At 35.2% G+C, this 16,356-nt stretch overlaps 1 protein-coding gene across 1 annotated transcript; it reads left to right on the forward strand.

Annotated features, from left to right (window-relative positions):
• The first annotated feature begins 218 nt into the window (after window positions 1-218).
• LOC110822985 (Haloacid dehalogenase-like hydrolase (HAD) superfamily protein) lies at window positions 219-16,038 on the forward strand. The gene is made up of 10 exons (XM_088211035.1): window positions 219-640; window positions 1,045-1,115; window positions 1,290-1,448; window positions 2,452-2,518; window positions 2,833-2,928; window positions 3,250-3,296; window positions 3,553-3,633; window positions 4,936-5,054; window positions 15,195-15,627; window positions 15,696-16,038. Exons 1-10 carry the CDS (start codon window positions 320-322, stop codon window positions 15,898-15,900), a joined length of 1,599 nt encoding a protein of 532 aa, XP_088067161.1. The 5' UTR covers window positions 219-319; the 3' UTR covers window positions 15,901-16,038.
• Window positions 16,039-16,356: the final 318 nt, after the last annotated feature.

The raw sequence follows: 16,356 nt of genomic DNA on the forward strand, positions 1-16,356 counted from the left end.
ATTAAATTGAATTATGTGTTTAATTCTTTTAATGATAAATTGTGTTATAGCAAGTGTATATTTATTATTTAATTAATAAAAAATATTTTTAATTAAAAAAATAAAAAAAAGAAGCTTCCAAAACGTATCCTTTCGGTCATTCAAAACGACTGCGTTTTTACCTTCGTCCAAGATCCGCAATGCGCATCGCGAATGCATATGTGGTGCTACGGTGGATAAGTTGGGGACCCATGACCGTTCGAAGATCGTGTCTCGAAACAACGACGCCCACAAGTTGACGTAGTCATAGAGGAAGGGAATCGAACGACGCAGAATACTAATGGCGTCGCCGACTCTGTCTCTTTCCTTAACCACAGTTTCTTCTTCTTCTTCATCACGTCGTTTCTCTCAAGCCAAGACCTCCATTTTTAACAGCAAAGCGCCAAGTGTAACAGCATTGTCATCATCGTTATTGGGTACACGAGTAGGGGTTAAGACAACTAAAGCTAACTCAGTGATCAGGAGAAGCGCTTCCATCGGTGTCACTTGCTCAGCTTCTTCATCTACTCTTCCTTCGGCCCTCCTCTTCGACTGCGATGGTGTGCTTGTTGACACTGAGAAGGATGGGCACAGGATTTCGTTCAATGACACTTTTACAGAAGTACTCTCTCTCTCCTCCTCTTTGAAGTCCTCTCTCTCCTTTTCCATGAATTGCTCGTATTTTGATGTGCGTGTTTGTCTTGTTGTTTCGCCGCACGATATGAGCTGGGAGTTTGATCTGGTTATGGATTTTTACATTTTGGAAGTATGGTTAATTTCAGTGTGAGCTTTTTAAATTTATCGCCCGTGAAAGCAAAGAAGACTAATCGATTTTGTTAAATTACTTGATTTCCTGAATACATCTGAAGAACACTTTATGCTCATTATATGTTTGTTTTATTTCCTCAAATTATCTAGTGATCAATGTAGGGGACTTTGAATTCTGATAACAGCTGAATTGTCTTTAACTGTTTGTTGTATAAACATCTGAGGAAGAATGATGACTAAATTTTATTGAATGCGCAGAGAGAACTGGGTGTCTCCTGGGATGTGGATTTGTATGGAGAATTGCTCAAAATTGGTGGTGGAAAAGAAAGGTAGCTCTTTTGGTAGTATTTGAAGTTATTTTGGTCTCTCAATTTTTGCGTTTTGAGTTCTTGAACATGAAGTTAACAAGTAGAATGAATTCAGTAGGAATTTAAAATACATGACTCTCTAATCACAATGAGGGCTTTGATTTTTGTGTTATTTAATCATTCTCGTCTCTTTAGGATGACAGCATACTTTAACAAAGTTGGTTGGCCTGAAAAAGCTCCGAAGAGTGAAGAAGAAAGAAAGGAATTTATAGCTTCACTTCACAAGCAAAAGACAGAACTCTTCATGGCCCTTATTGAGAAGAAACTGCTACCTCTAAGACCTGGTGTAGCAAAGTTGGTTAATCTCTTATATCTTTTCAAACTGCCTTTTTAATCAACATTTGGCACTTGATTTAATTGATTCATATTGTTTTACATGGTAATTTTTTTAAAAGAAGTGAATATGTAAGGCATAAGTCCTGGCCTGCAATAATCTTTCTTCCAGGGAAGTTGTGATTGCAGATGCAGTCTGTTCTGTGGAAATATTTCTCATAGATCTTGAATAAGTTGTCAATAGTCGATGTAAACTGATGTTTGAGAGGCATCTTTTGTTGATAACAAGCTGTTTACGGATATCCAAACCCAAAATACCTGTTTGTAAACTGAAAAAGGCAAGCGATGTGCGTATCTTAAACTATATAAGGTGCTTATAAGCATCTGCTTTTGAAATATTTATAGACTTTAAACAGCTTTGTCTTTTACCATGTTTGTCTACCAATTTGGCTTAATTGTACATTTCCTTTTCTTTATTAAAACTGACATAAGTGCTTCTTTCTCTAGCACTTTTGTCAGAAAAATGTAATTACTTCCTTTAAATTTCTCATAAAAGTTTACACGGTATTTGGACTACTTTTTTTTTTGTTTTTTTTTGGTAAACCAACTCTAAGCTGGTTCTGAGGAAAAAAAATGAAAAAGAAAGAGAAATCAGAGGATGTTTCACAATCTTTTAAAACTGGTCAAAGTCACACACTTTTAATTCTAAAGTAAAGTAATAGTGATGAGTGTTTAAGCATATTTGTTTTGGCAGCGTGAAAACTTGTATTTGATGTCACTTATTGCTCATTGTCTATGACACTACCCAAATCATAACCTATTAATTGCCTTGTACTTCCTTCTAATCATTTTACAGTAGGATGTTCCAAATGTAGATTAAAGTTCCCATTTGATTGTGGATTTTTACTGTAACTAAAGTTAATCATATGTGTTTCTTGGTAATCAGATAGTTTAATAAAATAATTATATATCAAACCAGACGCCCATCTGTTTGATTTGCTGAGTTTCTCTATTAATTATACAGGTTGATCGATCAGGCTTTGGCAAAAGGAGTCCAAGTTGCAGTTTGCAGCACATCCAATGAGAAGGCGGTATGCATAATCAGGTTCTACGACTTTGGTTTCCTGCATTATTTGCTTATTATAGTGGAGGATAACCCGAAGAACTTATAAAATCTCTAATTACTTGGGCTGAAAAGTGGAACATATCTAAGTTCCATTGCTTTAACAATGCAAATTCTTCTAAAGCTTATGTACTTGAATTTCTTTCCTTCTTTTAGGACCTTTATGGATGGGATCAATATTAACGTACTCTTGTAAATGCGGTTATTTCATTTTAATATATGGTTCCATTACTTAAATATCATGCCTTATTCCGATAAGTGAACCATAAATTATAATTTCAGGTTTCTGCAATAGTTTCCTGCTTGCTAGGACCTGAACGAGCAGAAAAAATCAAGATATTTGCAGGCGATGTCGTTCCCCGCAAAAAGCCTGATCCTGTAAAACTTTTCAACCCTTTGACCTCAGTATTTGAATGGGAATAGGCACAACATTATATTTTAATCCCGCAACTGCCTTAGTCTATGGAAAAAATAGCTTATGCTAGTTCAACTTCAACTTTCAGGATAACAAAAAGAAAGGATTTCTTCTAAATGGCCAGATACTTTTATATAAAATCAATATTTTCATTTTCATTTTCATTTTCTTGTAGTTTTACGAGTGCCTGTCACCATTGACATAATTTGCATTAATTTAACATTTTTATCTATTCTAAAGGCTATGTGGCTAGCAACTAAACTTTGTTTGCTCCATCATGACAGGCTATTTATTTATTAGCAGCTGACACTCTAGGTGTTGATCCTTCAAGGTACTGGTTGGCAACAAAACTTTAGTTTTATTTGATTTTTGTATGATAAAGAATAAAATAGGCTTCATTAAACAGTTTGGTGCCAGGATAATTCAATGAGATCATTCTATTAGTGGTTTCTGCTGCTAGTGATTTTCTTCTTTTTAACTTGTTGCCCCTGTGGATCAATCAGTTTGATACATTTTGTTTCATATTATCTTTCTGTTTATTTTTATGTTTGGATTTGTCTAATTGAAGAAACTTTTGTCTTGTGCAGCTGTGTTGTGGTAGAGGATAGTGCCATAGGACTTGCAGCTGCCAAAGCTGCTGGAATGAAGTGTATAGTAACAAAGAGCGGGTAAGTGACTACTTATGTGCTCAGAGTTTTTTGCTAACATTTTATTTCTCTGATATTTCCAAAATGTAAATTTTCAGCATTGTCTTTGCTTGATTAGCTGATTCTTTGTATCTTTGCATGACTGGAGGATTCTTTTGCACCAAACCTAAAGGAAAGTTCCACTTGGCATTGTTTTGTGAAACCTACCATAGCTGTGGGATTGTAACAAAATGATCCAACTCAACCCCTTTCTGTCATATTTTTTTCATAATATCTGCATGTTGGTGTACATGTATTGGCTTATTATCTTATAAATAAGTCTGCAATTCTAATTTTCTCACAGAAAGCAGCATGTTGCTGAATTCTGCTGGAAAACCATTCCTTTTGTATAGCATTATGTCTTCTCTTATTAGAGAGGGGAAAAAAGTCAGGGAAAAATAATCTTTGGAGTACTTGGATGTGATTCTGGGCTCTGTTCAGATGATGCATATGAAATTCCTTAGAAGTTTTAATTCTGAAGTCCAGACCTGTTTAGGATACAAGAATGAAATGCTTTTAGTGGAGAAACTTTTTACCGGGCAATAATATAGAATTATTCCTTAAAAAAAGGCAATAAACTAGAACCTGTGTTTTGCAGTAGGTATGTTTGCATAACGGCATACATACATAAAGACATATAAACTATTCTTCATGCCAAAATTAACTGATTGTCCTGGGTTACTCTAAGTCTTTTCCATTCTTTCTATTCGTTTGAGATGCTATCTACAGGTCAATTTTTTTTTCACTGGTTAATGTAATGACTAAACTTGGGCCACTATGCTTTAATTTCTCCCATTTGCTGTACCATCCTATAATGGAATGTCCTTGGGTGTTGTGACATTTCATTTGACGAAATATGTTGGGGTTGAGTTCTTCAGCCTTTTGGTTTGAAGCATTCAACAACTAGGTGGCTAATTTCTCTCTAGCCATTTCAGTTATGTCCCTATATTTGACTTCGCTTCTATCAATTTATTTGTGTGCAATTATGCAAAGATGTTTATTTACATTTTGCTGGAAAAATAATGAAGATAAAGAGAGTTATCATTTGAATCTGTCGAAGTTACAAGAATCTTATCTTTCTGGAAATTAAATGACAAGTTCTTTTGCATCGATGTAGTGGTGAAACACTTTTACAAGCGTTAATCTTCTTAACTAACACTGGGAAAACACTCAAGTTACCTGTAATTGCAAAAAAAATGAGCATCAATAGTTTCTACCATTAGCTTTGTTTCTTTTCTATGATACATACGAAACAAAGTAAGATTTCATTTGAAATCTCTGCAGTTATACAGCTGATGAAGACTTCTTAAATGCGGATGCTGTCTTTGACTGCATTGGAGATCCTCCAGAAGAGAGATTTGACTTGGCATTCTGTGGAAGCCTCCTTGAGAAGCAGTATGCTAGTTAGTCCATAAAACCTTTAACTTTACAAATCCCTCCTGAATGGAGGTTCCTATCCTTCTCATTTATTTTATTTCTAGATCTTGATTGAGGTCTGAGCTTAACAAATTGATGCAGAAATGATATTCCAATATATATTTTTAATTGTAGATCTTCTGTTAATGATGTGAAAACAATTCTTCTCCAAATATCTGGGAAGAACAAATTGATGCAGAAATGATATTCCAATATATATTTTTAGTTGTAGATCTTCTGTTAATGATGTGAAAACAATTCTTCTCCAAATATCTGGGAAGAATGCAGGGCGCAAACCAGACACATTTTTAACAGTGATGTAAAAATTCTTGTAATACCTGAAACATAACTAGTATGTGGAAAATATCCTCCTTTAAAGGTTTTAGTTTCTGCAATATAGGCTCCTTCAAGTTTCCAAAAGCTGAAGAAGTAATGATTACTGAAGAAAGGCTCCTTAAAAACAAGCTTCAAAGTTTTTGATGTTTAAAAGGAGAACAGAAGTAGAAGAAGTAGGTGATGTATCATTGACTAATTGAGCACATATTGATAGTTGATGTATTAATTAGGACTCTCTTTTGCTTTTTTCCCCCCTGATGGTTCCTCTTTAGCATGGAATTGAACATTCAGTGATCTCCAGGGATGTTTTTGAGTGTCTTAGGAAAGAGCAAGAGTCCAGCATTTATAGACTGTTAGGTTTATCTGCAGAGCCTAGTTTTTAGTCTGAGAATAAGAAGTAATTATTCAGGGAATTTTCTTCTAGTTATCTGAGGATAAGGATGTAAGTTCACAGTGTTTTCACTCAACAGAGACAAACTAAAATCAAATAATTACTTTGTAGTCTAGTTTCAAATTAGTAGTCACTTTCTTTTTCTTTTTTTTTTCAAAGTGAGAAAGAAGACAAGGCTAAGCTTTATTCAGCCTTGACCAAGCACTTCTGCAAACACCAGCAACAAATCTCCAATCTCTGAGGAGGTTCCCAAAAGATACAATGAACACTTTGTAGACTAGGCAAGCCTTTGAGAAAAACAATTTTCCTTCTCTTGGAACATGCTGAACCTTAATGATTCAATTTCAATTAACCCAATCTTTTAATTCCTCTAGGGCAACTCCAATATCATCATTTCATTTTAACCCAAATCCGAAGTTTGAATCACCTTTAGGCAGCATTTGTTTCATGGATTCCTAGATACTGTTAACAGTTTCAGATTGATGAGAATTTCGTATCACCATTAACATTCCTATTAATCTATGATCACCATGTTTGGGTATGTCAATTTGAGATGGAAAATGTATTTTATCAATAATATTCTATTTATCTCCATGTTTGGTTAATCAGTTTCAATTCCTAGGAATATTAGTTTAAATTTCAATTATACCCCTTTATAACTAACTTTTAATAAATTTATTGTTGTTATTTGATAAATAATCATTATAAATACACATGAAATTATTCTGTTTTATTAATTATTATTAATCATAATTTGAACTTAGTTAAGTAGAAAATTCGAGTTTAGAGGCGAACTCTGGTTTGAGTTAGAGTAGGCCAAGGGAAATCCGATTAGAGGATGGGAGAAAAGAGAACTGAGTTGGGTCAACCAGATCTGAGGCTCACAATAATGAAAAAGGAGAAGTACCTGACAGGCTTGTTGAGACCCATGAATTGGGAAGAAAAACAGTAATGTGCATGAGAAGTGCACAATTAAGGATAGACAAGGAGCTTGTGACTGAACAGATGGAAGTGGCAAATGGTAATTCCCAATGTAGGAAGGAAAAAGGAACTATTTTTCCACCTTTATTGAATATTCAAAGTAAGGTGATGGAGAACCTAGATCCTTTTGCTGTTAGGATTATGCCTCCTTGAAAGAATGGGCATGGTGAAACTGAATAGAAATATGGTACTGTGAAATGTGTCCACAGTGGTCTTGTTAAATTTTGTTTATGCTGGTTAAGTTTCTGTCTAGGAATTATTGCAATGCAACTAGCTAGGCCCTCAAGATACACCTGAAATAACTATTTAGGTTTTGTAGGTCTGCTTCGGTGTGTATTCTGGAGCCTTAAATCAGTGGGGACAAAATAGACAGGGAACCAAGCAAGTTTATTAGATTGGGAGTTTGTTTGCTATTGGCAAGGTATGAGGAATATGGGTGCTACAGAATAGCAGCATCCTTAAGATCTAAATCAATTTTATGGGTGGGGAAAATATGGGTGCTCTGCAAAGAAAATTAATCCATCTCAGATTGGTTATTGGGAGGGGAAACTTCTGTCACATGAGGGTAATTTATGCTAGCCCTCATGAATCGAAGAGGATCCTTTGGGAGAATTTGAGAAATTGGGAAATATAAAACCTTTATTCCTTCTAGGAGACTTTAATGATATAAATTCACATAAGGATCAACAAGGAAGATTGAGTTGTTATGATAAGCATGCTCGATGCTAAAAAGGCAAGGGGTGAAGCTTGTAATCTGATTGTTTTGGGGTTTTTGGAGCTAAGATACATTTGGCATCTAAGAAGAGTGATATTCTAGTTAGACAAGTTTTTAATAGTAACAATGGATGTACAAAGGTGTTTCAGGGAGCTCATATAGTTAATATGCTTATTATTCCTTCAGACCTTAGTCAAATTTTTTTTTGCACTTTATGACCAATTGTTATTATGAGAAGAGCAAGGCTTTAGGTATGAGGTAGCCTGCAAATCAGACCATGGATTTACTATGTTTGTTTGTCATAACTTTGACTCAAAGAATTACTTGAGTCAAGAAGTGAATGTTTTAGATAAAAGATAATGAATTTGAATAGTGAAGGTGGCTCAGAATAATACAATTTTAAGAAGATTATAGGAAATCAAAAAGCTTAAGAGGTTCACTACTCAAAACACTTGAAGGAGTTAAAGTTGGAGTTAAGGAATGAATATGAACAAGGATTGCAATAGGAGTAATTGTATTTGTCCTAACAGGTTTTCATCTAGTGAATTAGAGAGGGAGCTTAGGATACCAACATTTACCACAAAATAGCAAATACATATATAATGAACAACATAATAGAAGGAATTAAGATTGGAGATGGAATATGAATTTTCTTTAATAGTGAGGCGATCAAGAGGATAAGTTCTACAAGAGATTGTTAGCTAAATGCCTGTTTAGTGTTATGGTATGAGTAGTAAAATTGTTGTTCAAATAAGTAAAAGTTCTTTTCGTATAAAAGTTATTATGATTTAGTGGAAATACCTGCAAAAATATCCTCACATTAAAAAGCAGAATTTGTTTGACTTGGTGGAAAAAAATGTTGATATTGAAATTATAAAAAAGGATATAAGAAGAGAATAAGATATTTGAATAACGTAGATTATGTTTTTCATTCTTTAAATTATTATTATCTTTAGGTAGCTTTAGTGATATGGGAGGAAGATTCTTAGTCTTTAGAGAGGAGAAAGGGAATACGGGGGGGACGAATATTTTAAACTAGATGAGTGAAAGCTAGAGGTTGGTGGAGGATGATGGCAGCAATTTTTACAATGGCGGGAAGGACGTGGTAGATATTAGTAAAACCCAACATGACAGGTATAATAGTTCAAAACAGTGAGAAGAGGTTAGCAAGGGGCAGCAATAAGGTGTCGGTCACTCTATGTTGTCCTATGTGTCAAATAAGCTAAAAATGACGTTGGAATCAATGAGAAAGAAAAGTTAAGCAAAAATTATGAAGGACAGTGAAACAAAGGCAAAACATGTGGGAAAGATGCAAAGAGACAACAAGGTAGGTCAGGTGGCTTTCAAAAATCAAAGTTGCCATAACGCAAAAGAGGAGTGCTAGTTTGGTGAAAGACAAAATGTAATAAATACTAGTTTTGGTGGTGAGAATGGCAGTTATAGGCCGAGGGATAAAAGACTTTCTCGAGCTAAAAAAGGTAACAGACACTGTGGATTAGATCTATGAAAATGACTAAGAGGTCGGGTTATAGATTGAAATGGGTCTGGCGACTCATTACTTAAACAGGTTCGAGAAAAATTCAAGACTGAAACAAGTGATGAGAAAACATTTCTAAACTCTAGGGATCTGACGACAAAAGAGAAGGTGGGGTTAGACTCTGGGCTGAGAGGTACAAAGGTTGAGGACAAACGAAAGGTGACAAAGAGGCAGGTGCTTTATGCAAGGAGAAGGGGAATGAAGTGGTGGAATCGGGGGAGGGAAACAAAAAGGTTATGCTGATGGAGGAGGTGCCAACCCAACACTTGGCAATGGTTCCAATGGAGGTAGTGGGGACATAAAATATTCTAGGGGAAGGAGCTACGGAGGAGAGAGAAGAAGGGGAGAAACAAATGGTAGACTTTGAGGCTGAACTCTAAGGATCTGACAACAAAAGAGAAGGTGGGGTTAGACTTTGAGGCTAAGAAGGGTACAAAGGTTGAAGACAAACGAGAGGTGACAAGGAGGCGGGTGCTCTATGCAAGGAGAAGGGGAATGAAGTAGTGGAATCGGGGGAGGGAAACAAAGAGGTTATGCTGATGGAGGAGGTGTCAACCCAACACTTGGCAGTGGTTCTAATGGAGGTATTGGGGTCATAAGATATTCTCGGGGAAGGAGCTACGGAGGAGAGAGAAGAAGGGGAGAAACAAATGGTAGAGGAGTGGGGAAAGAGACTTTGGGACTTAATTGAAGAAGAAACCTCTAGTTGGGTTCTCCAAAATATTCAAATGATTAAGCCATTTATCCTTATAATTGTTCAAAGATATAAAGGATTGGAGGAATGAGAAGTTAAGAGAAGAGAGGCAAAGAAGCAAAGCTAAAATGAATAGGTGGTGGAGGGATTTAAAGAGCTGGAAAGATTGCAGTTTAGTGTTAATTATTATAACATGGGAAAAATGTGTTAAGAAAGGGGTGGATCACGCAGGTAGTATAAGTTCCTAGAATGTTAGAGGCATTAACGACCATAAGAAGAGACAATTTGATTAAAGATTAAATGAACATGTGAAAACCTGATGTCATATGTCTACAGGAATCCAAATAGAGATTTTATTTGAATAGATGTAAAGAGTTTATGGAAGACAAATGCTACTACCTAAAGGAATTTATCAGCTAGAGGTGTTTTGGGTGGGTTCTTAATATTATGGAATGAGGAGTCTTTCATATTTGAGAAGATTTTGGTGAGGAGTGCTCATTATCTTCTATGTTTATAGACATAGTAATAGGATGAAATGGGTGTTTATTATAGTCTACAAAAGAAGAGAACGAAGGGAGAGGGATTTACTTTGGCGGGCTTTAGAAGAATGTAAACAAAAATGGAGATTTTCCTGGGTCATGGGTGGAGATTTCAACATGATTTTATATAGACATGAAATCAATTGAGAAAATTCCTCCATAGCTTATGCTGATGAATTTAAGGGGGACAATAGATAGACTCAATTTAGTGGATTTACCCCTTGTGGGGGGTAAATGAGACTTAGACATGTCATAGACATAATCCAACGTGTTCACGAGACAGATTCCTAATATTTGTTCCTTACCAATTTCAAGTTTCAAGTATTTGTAAAAAATTTTAAGGCGATCAAATAGAGCTCATGTCCAAATTTAAGGATAAATGGCTTAAAGAGAATGATTTTTGTGCCAAGATTGAGTATTGGTGGAGAGGATTTACAACGAGATGAAATGTTAACTTTAGAATTACTCAAAAATTAAAGGTAGTAAAATCCAATTAAGAGATGGTGTAAAGAAAATAAGTAAAAAGAAGTGATACACTCACAACTTTTCTTCTAGGGCATTGAGACACTTGATAAATTGGAAGGTGAAAATGTGTTGTATATGGAGGATCTGGCTTGCAAGGGCTTATTGAAATTAGAATTGGCTTTTTATCTTCAAAAGGAGGAAATAGCATGGCGACAAAAATAAAGAGCTAGGTGGATCAAGGAGAGGGATAGAAACACAAAGTTCTTTCATTGCATTGCTAATCAGTATAGGAGAAGCAATTTTGTGGAGGAAATGGTGATCCAAGACATGTTGGTAAAGGATAACGAGAGTTTAAAACAAGGGGCGAAAGATATTTCTCCAACTTATACGAAGAGGAGTGTAATTGGAAGCCAAAGTTGAATAGTATCAATTCAGTTCCTTGGATGAGGAGAGTCGTGTTTCATTTGAAAGAGAGTCGTGTTTCATTTGAAAGAGAGTCCACTGAAGAAGAAGTTTTAGAAGGACCCATGCATTGTAATAAGGATCAAGCTCCTAGACCTGATAGACTTAATATGGGTTTCTTGTAGAAATTTTGGCATATTATATAAAAGGAGATTCTAGAGTAATTTAAAGAACTACATGGCTCAGGGTTATTCGTCAAAGCTTAAATTATTCATTCTTGGTACTGATTATTGTCTGGTTGGGTGTGTATATAAACTTATCTCAAAGGTGTTAGCTAGAAGGATGGCAAAGGTGATGGATAAAGTAATTTTTGAATGTTAACATGCATCCTTGGAAGGAAGATAAATTATAGATGGGTTCCACAGGCTAATAAGGTGGTTGATGATTTGCTTTTTCGAAAAAGAGAAGAGGTCTTATGCAAGCATGATATGAAGAAAACATATTATCTGTATGTCGAAGAAATTAGGCTTTGGAGATAAATGGCATAAGTAGATCAACTCTTGTATCACTATTACATGTTTCGCATTATGGTGAATGAAGTCCATTTTTTTTCAAGGCATCTAGAGGCATCAAACAAAGATCTATTATCTCCTCAACTATTCATAATTGCATAGAACCTTTGAATAAGTTATTGCTGAGAGCCAGGGAGCTCAGTTTACTTAGAGGACTTAAAATGAGATATGGAGATAAAGTTAAGAAGGTGATCCATTTATTTTTTGTAGATGACACCTTAGTGTTTTACGAATCGGATTTATGTGCACTTCTCAACCTCAAATGTGTTCTTTTGTATTTCCAAGAGGTTTCTGGCCTTAGCATCAATCTTGCAAAGTTAGAATTGGTAAGGCTGGGAGAAAGGGGAGATGATTGTTACTTGACTAACATCTTAGGGTGTAAAATGGTTGAGTTTCCAATTAAGTACTTAGCTTTGGTGTTAAAAGCAAATTATGACGACGTGAGGATGTAAGATCCAAATGTGGATAGATTTGAGATGAGACTTATAGGGTGAAAAAGGAATCTACTGTCTAAAGATAGGCGTTTAACTCTCATCAAAAGCACTATGGCTAATTTTTTTGTTTACTACATGTCCCTTTTGATTATCCTTGTGAGTATTGCCAAGAGAATGGAAGCAATCAAATGCACATTTTTTGGAGTGACTTTAAAGATAAAAAAAAGTACCATTTGGTAGCATGGGAAAAGGTGAAAAGACCGTTACATCAGGGTAATCTGGGTTTGAGATTGGTAATAAAAATGAACTAGGCCCTTCTAAGAAAGCAAATCTAGCGGTTCGTGGTGGAAAATAGCATTATATGGAAGAGGGTGATAGATGTGAAATTTGGTACAACAAATCGAGGTTGATATTTGAGAGAGGTGTCAAGATCGCAAAAAAGGGTCTGGAAAGGAATAAGTATGGGAAGACGTAAGTTTTAGGGATGCATCAGGTGGAACATTGGCAATTGGAGGAGAACAAGCTTTTGGAAGGACTATTCACTTAAGGAGGAAGTGCTAGGCAACAAGTTTTCCCAAATTTTTGCAATTAGACGACACAAAGATATTTCTGTCTATGAATCATTCAAAAGTAATGGAGGAACTAGGGAATGGTATGTGAAAGTAATAAGGAACCTCAACTATTGGGAAGTAGATGAATATATAACTCTCCCGAATTCACTTGTTTCAATATCCTTGAATGAGAATGAAGATCAATCGGTTTAGAGACTCATTAAATACAGGATTTTCACCATTAAGTCATTCTATAATCTTCTAACCAACATTAACCTCATTAAGATGAAGTTCTTCGACAAATCTGAAACGTTAATGCCTTTCCAAGACTGGCCGTTTTTACTTGGGAGGTTAGGCAAGGTAACATTCTCATTATCGATAAGCTAATGAGGAAAGCAAGATCATGGTAAATGATCGCTACCTTTGTACGGGAGATGAGGAGACTTATAATCATATTTTGCTTGGTGTATGATTGCCCACAACCTTTAGATCATTGTTTATGGGTTCCGTAGGATTAGTTGGGTTATGGCTAACACGGTAAAGTATGAGATATGGGCTTGGAGGGGTATTTATGGTGGGAAATAACATGTCGCACTCACTCCCCTTGCTATCTTTTAGGTTGTATGGGAAGAAAGAAATATGGGGGTTTTGAGGGGGTGGAGGAGGATATAGATAAGATTGGAAACAAGTTGTTTCAGACCCTAGTTTTTTCAGTCATGGGTCTATATTCTCTTGAAGAATTTTGGAGACCTAATGAAATTTTGATGAACATATAAATAATGTTATACATTTGTTGGCACTCCCCTTGGTGTTTGTATTTCGTGATATACAATTTTTTAAAAAATAAAACTGAGAAAATGTATTAAACATAGACACCAAGAGGATGTCACTCGTATACAAAAGATTTACAGATCAGTAAGAGTATCTACAATATAAGTAAATCAACAATACTATCAAGGTTGTGCCCAAGAACAATATACCCAAAAAAGTGCAACCATTTATCCTTGATAGCGACAAAATTTGATTTTTTACCATCAAAAGCTCTATTGTTCCTTTCTTTCCAAATAATCCAAAAGATAATCAAATGAATGATTTGATGATTAACTTTTCTCTTGCATAGGCCTTCCCAAGCAAAAAGTTGAGCCTTAACAAAACCGGCAGTAACCCAGGACAAATTCATGATGTTTAAAACCAGTGACCAGAGAGATTGAGAGAAGGGGCAGCAAAGTAGCAGGTGTGAGTATGTTTCCACATCAGTTTTACAAAAAAAGCATCTATTGACCATGGTGATACCTCTCCTTTGAAGATTATCCAAAGTTAAAATGCATTCTCTAGTTGCTTCCCGAGTAAAAAAGGAGATTCTAGGTGGGACCTTAGATTTCCAAACAATATTGGCTGGAAACTTTTGACAATTATGCTCAGCCAACTGGGAATAGAGAGATTTAACCGAGAAAGTTTCGTTTTTGTTCAAATTCCAAATTAATTTATCCTCATTGTTGTTCAATTTGGTGGTGGACAAAATCTGAACCAAGTTTAGGAACTCTTCCATCTCCTAGTCTTGAAGATTCCTTTATAGGGCCAAGTTCTAATCCCTAATTGATTATGTCCCTAGAATATGGGCAATGAGGACATTTTTCTCCCTAGAAGTAGCATAAATACTGATAAACGTATTCTGCAATGAATCATGTCCAATCCAAACATCTTTCCAAAATCTGATCTTCATTCCATTATCAATAGACTACCTGGAAAAATTAGATACAAAATTCCTCACATGGTAGAAAATGAGCCTAGGGATCCTGACGTGAGACAAGGGTTGTGTCCCGATAAAAAAGAATCAAGACCTCTTACTTCCATATGTGCTTCTCTTTTCTTGATGAATTACTTCTCAACATATCCAGTTAAAGATGAAGCTTGCAAAGAGCACTCTACAACACTTTTTAAGATGCTTGGTACCTGTTATAATTTTTTTTAACAAAAGTAAATAAAGATATGACAGTAAACAAAAAAATGTACCAGAGATTAGTTGGAGATTAATCTACCTATCCCGCATGAGACCAAACATCATTTATATAATAAGTGTTATAAGCCAATTTATGCATAATTCGAAAGAAGTACACCTATAAGCAATCTATAGAATACTAAAATATTTAAAGGATCACTAGAGAAATAAATTATATTTAGAAAAAAAATGACAAATTGCTTCTAAAAATTTACACTGATGCAACTTATGTAGAGTTAGCTATAGATAGAATATCCATTAAAAGCTATTGTATCTTCATTGGAAGCAACTGACATTTTATAAAAAAAAAATTTGACAACTACCTAATATATATTCCATACATGCCCATTAATTCTCAACTGGCATATATGTTAACTAAATGCATAAACAATCCACCATTTCGAACTCTTACAACAAAAAATAGTTATTAACTTCTTCAATCTCCCTCGATGAACCTATTTTTCTTTTTTAATATTTTTCACTAAACTTGGTCATTCAACCATCTGTGCAGGTTTAACTTGGAAGCAACAAAAACAATCAAACTCATCGATTTTCACAACTGTCGAACTCCCACCACCAAAAACACTTGCAGTGTCTATCAACACTAATGGCCGACAACTAATACAGTCAGACATAGTACGACCTATAACACCAAAGGAGGCCACGACCATCATGAATTCTGAGGGATTCAGGCTCCTGGATGTTAGGCCAATGTGGGAGAAGCAAAAAGCTTATGTGAAAGACTCACTCCACGTGCCACTGTTTGTCAACGACACCGATAACTCTCCCATAACTCTGTTGAAAAAGTGGGTTCATTTCGGGTACATTGGGCTATGGACTGGCCAAAAGTTTACCACCTTCAATCCTAATTTTCTCGCGCAAATGGAGGCTATTGTTCCAGATAAAAATTCTAAGCTACTTGTGGCATGCGGTGAAGGACTCAGGTGACAACTTTTAATATTCTTTATATAAATATTCTAATATGATGATCAGTATTTATTGATATGATTAGGTCAATGATGGCAATTTCGAAGTTGCATGAACAAGGGTACAAGAACTTGGGATGGCTAGTTGGAGGATTTAGTCGATGCACAGATGGTGATTTTTTAGAGGTTGAAGGGAATGAAAAGCTACAATATGCTACTATTGGAGGTGTCTCATACTACTTGCTCCGCTTGCTCATCTTGTTAAGAGTTGTTGGTAATGATGCTAATTAATTAGTTTATGCTTTGGAGAGATACAATGTTAAATCAATTGGGGCATTGAGAGGTTTGTATAGAAATTTTGTGTGAACAATAACAAACTATGGATTATCTTAGCATATAATTTTACCTAATTGGGTTACCATATTACAATTACTTTGCCTTTGTTTTGATCAAAAACATCTTCAAGATACCAACTTAATATACAAAATCACCCAAAAAGCATGAAATTTTAAATATTGAAATTATTTACATAAAACACATTCTATAGAAACATAAAAGCAAATATAAAAGAAAATATGTGACAATCAAAAACTAAATTGTAACACAATATTTTTAGAACTAAATTATAACATTTCCAAAATTAGAGTACTAAAGTAGTTAAATGCCCATAAAATAAGTGTACTGCTTTTCCCGGTCCTAAAGAAGTTATCTTAGATGTGACATTTATGCTTTGTGTAATATTCGTAC

Source organism: Carica papaya, chromosome 9 (assembly GCF_054855325.1).
Source record: "Carica papaya isolate Zhongbai chromosome 9, ASM5485532v1, whole genome shotgun sequence".
Taxonomy (NCBI): Eukaryota; Viridiplantae; Streptophyta; class Magnoliopsida; order Brassicales; family Caricaceae; genus Carica; species Carica papaya.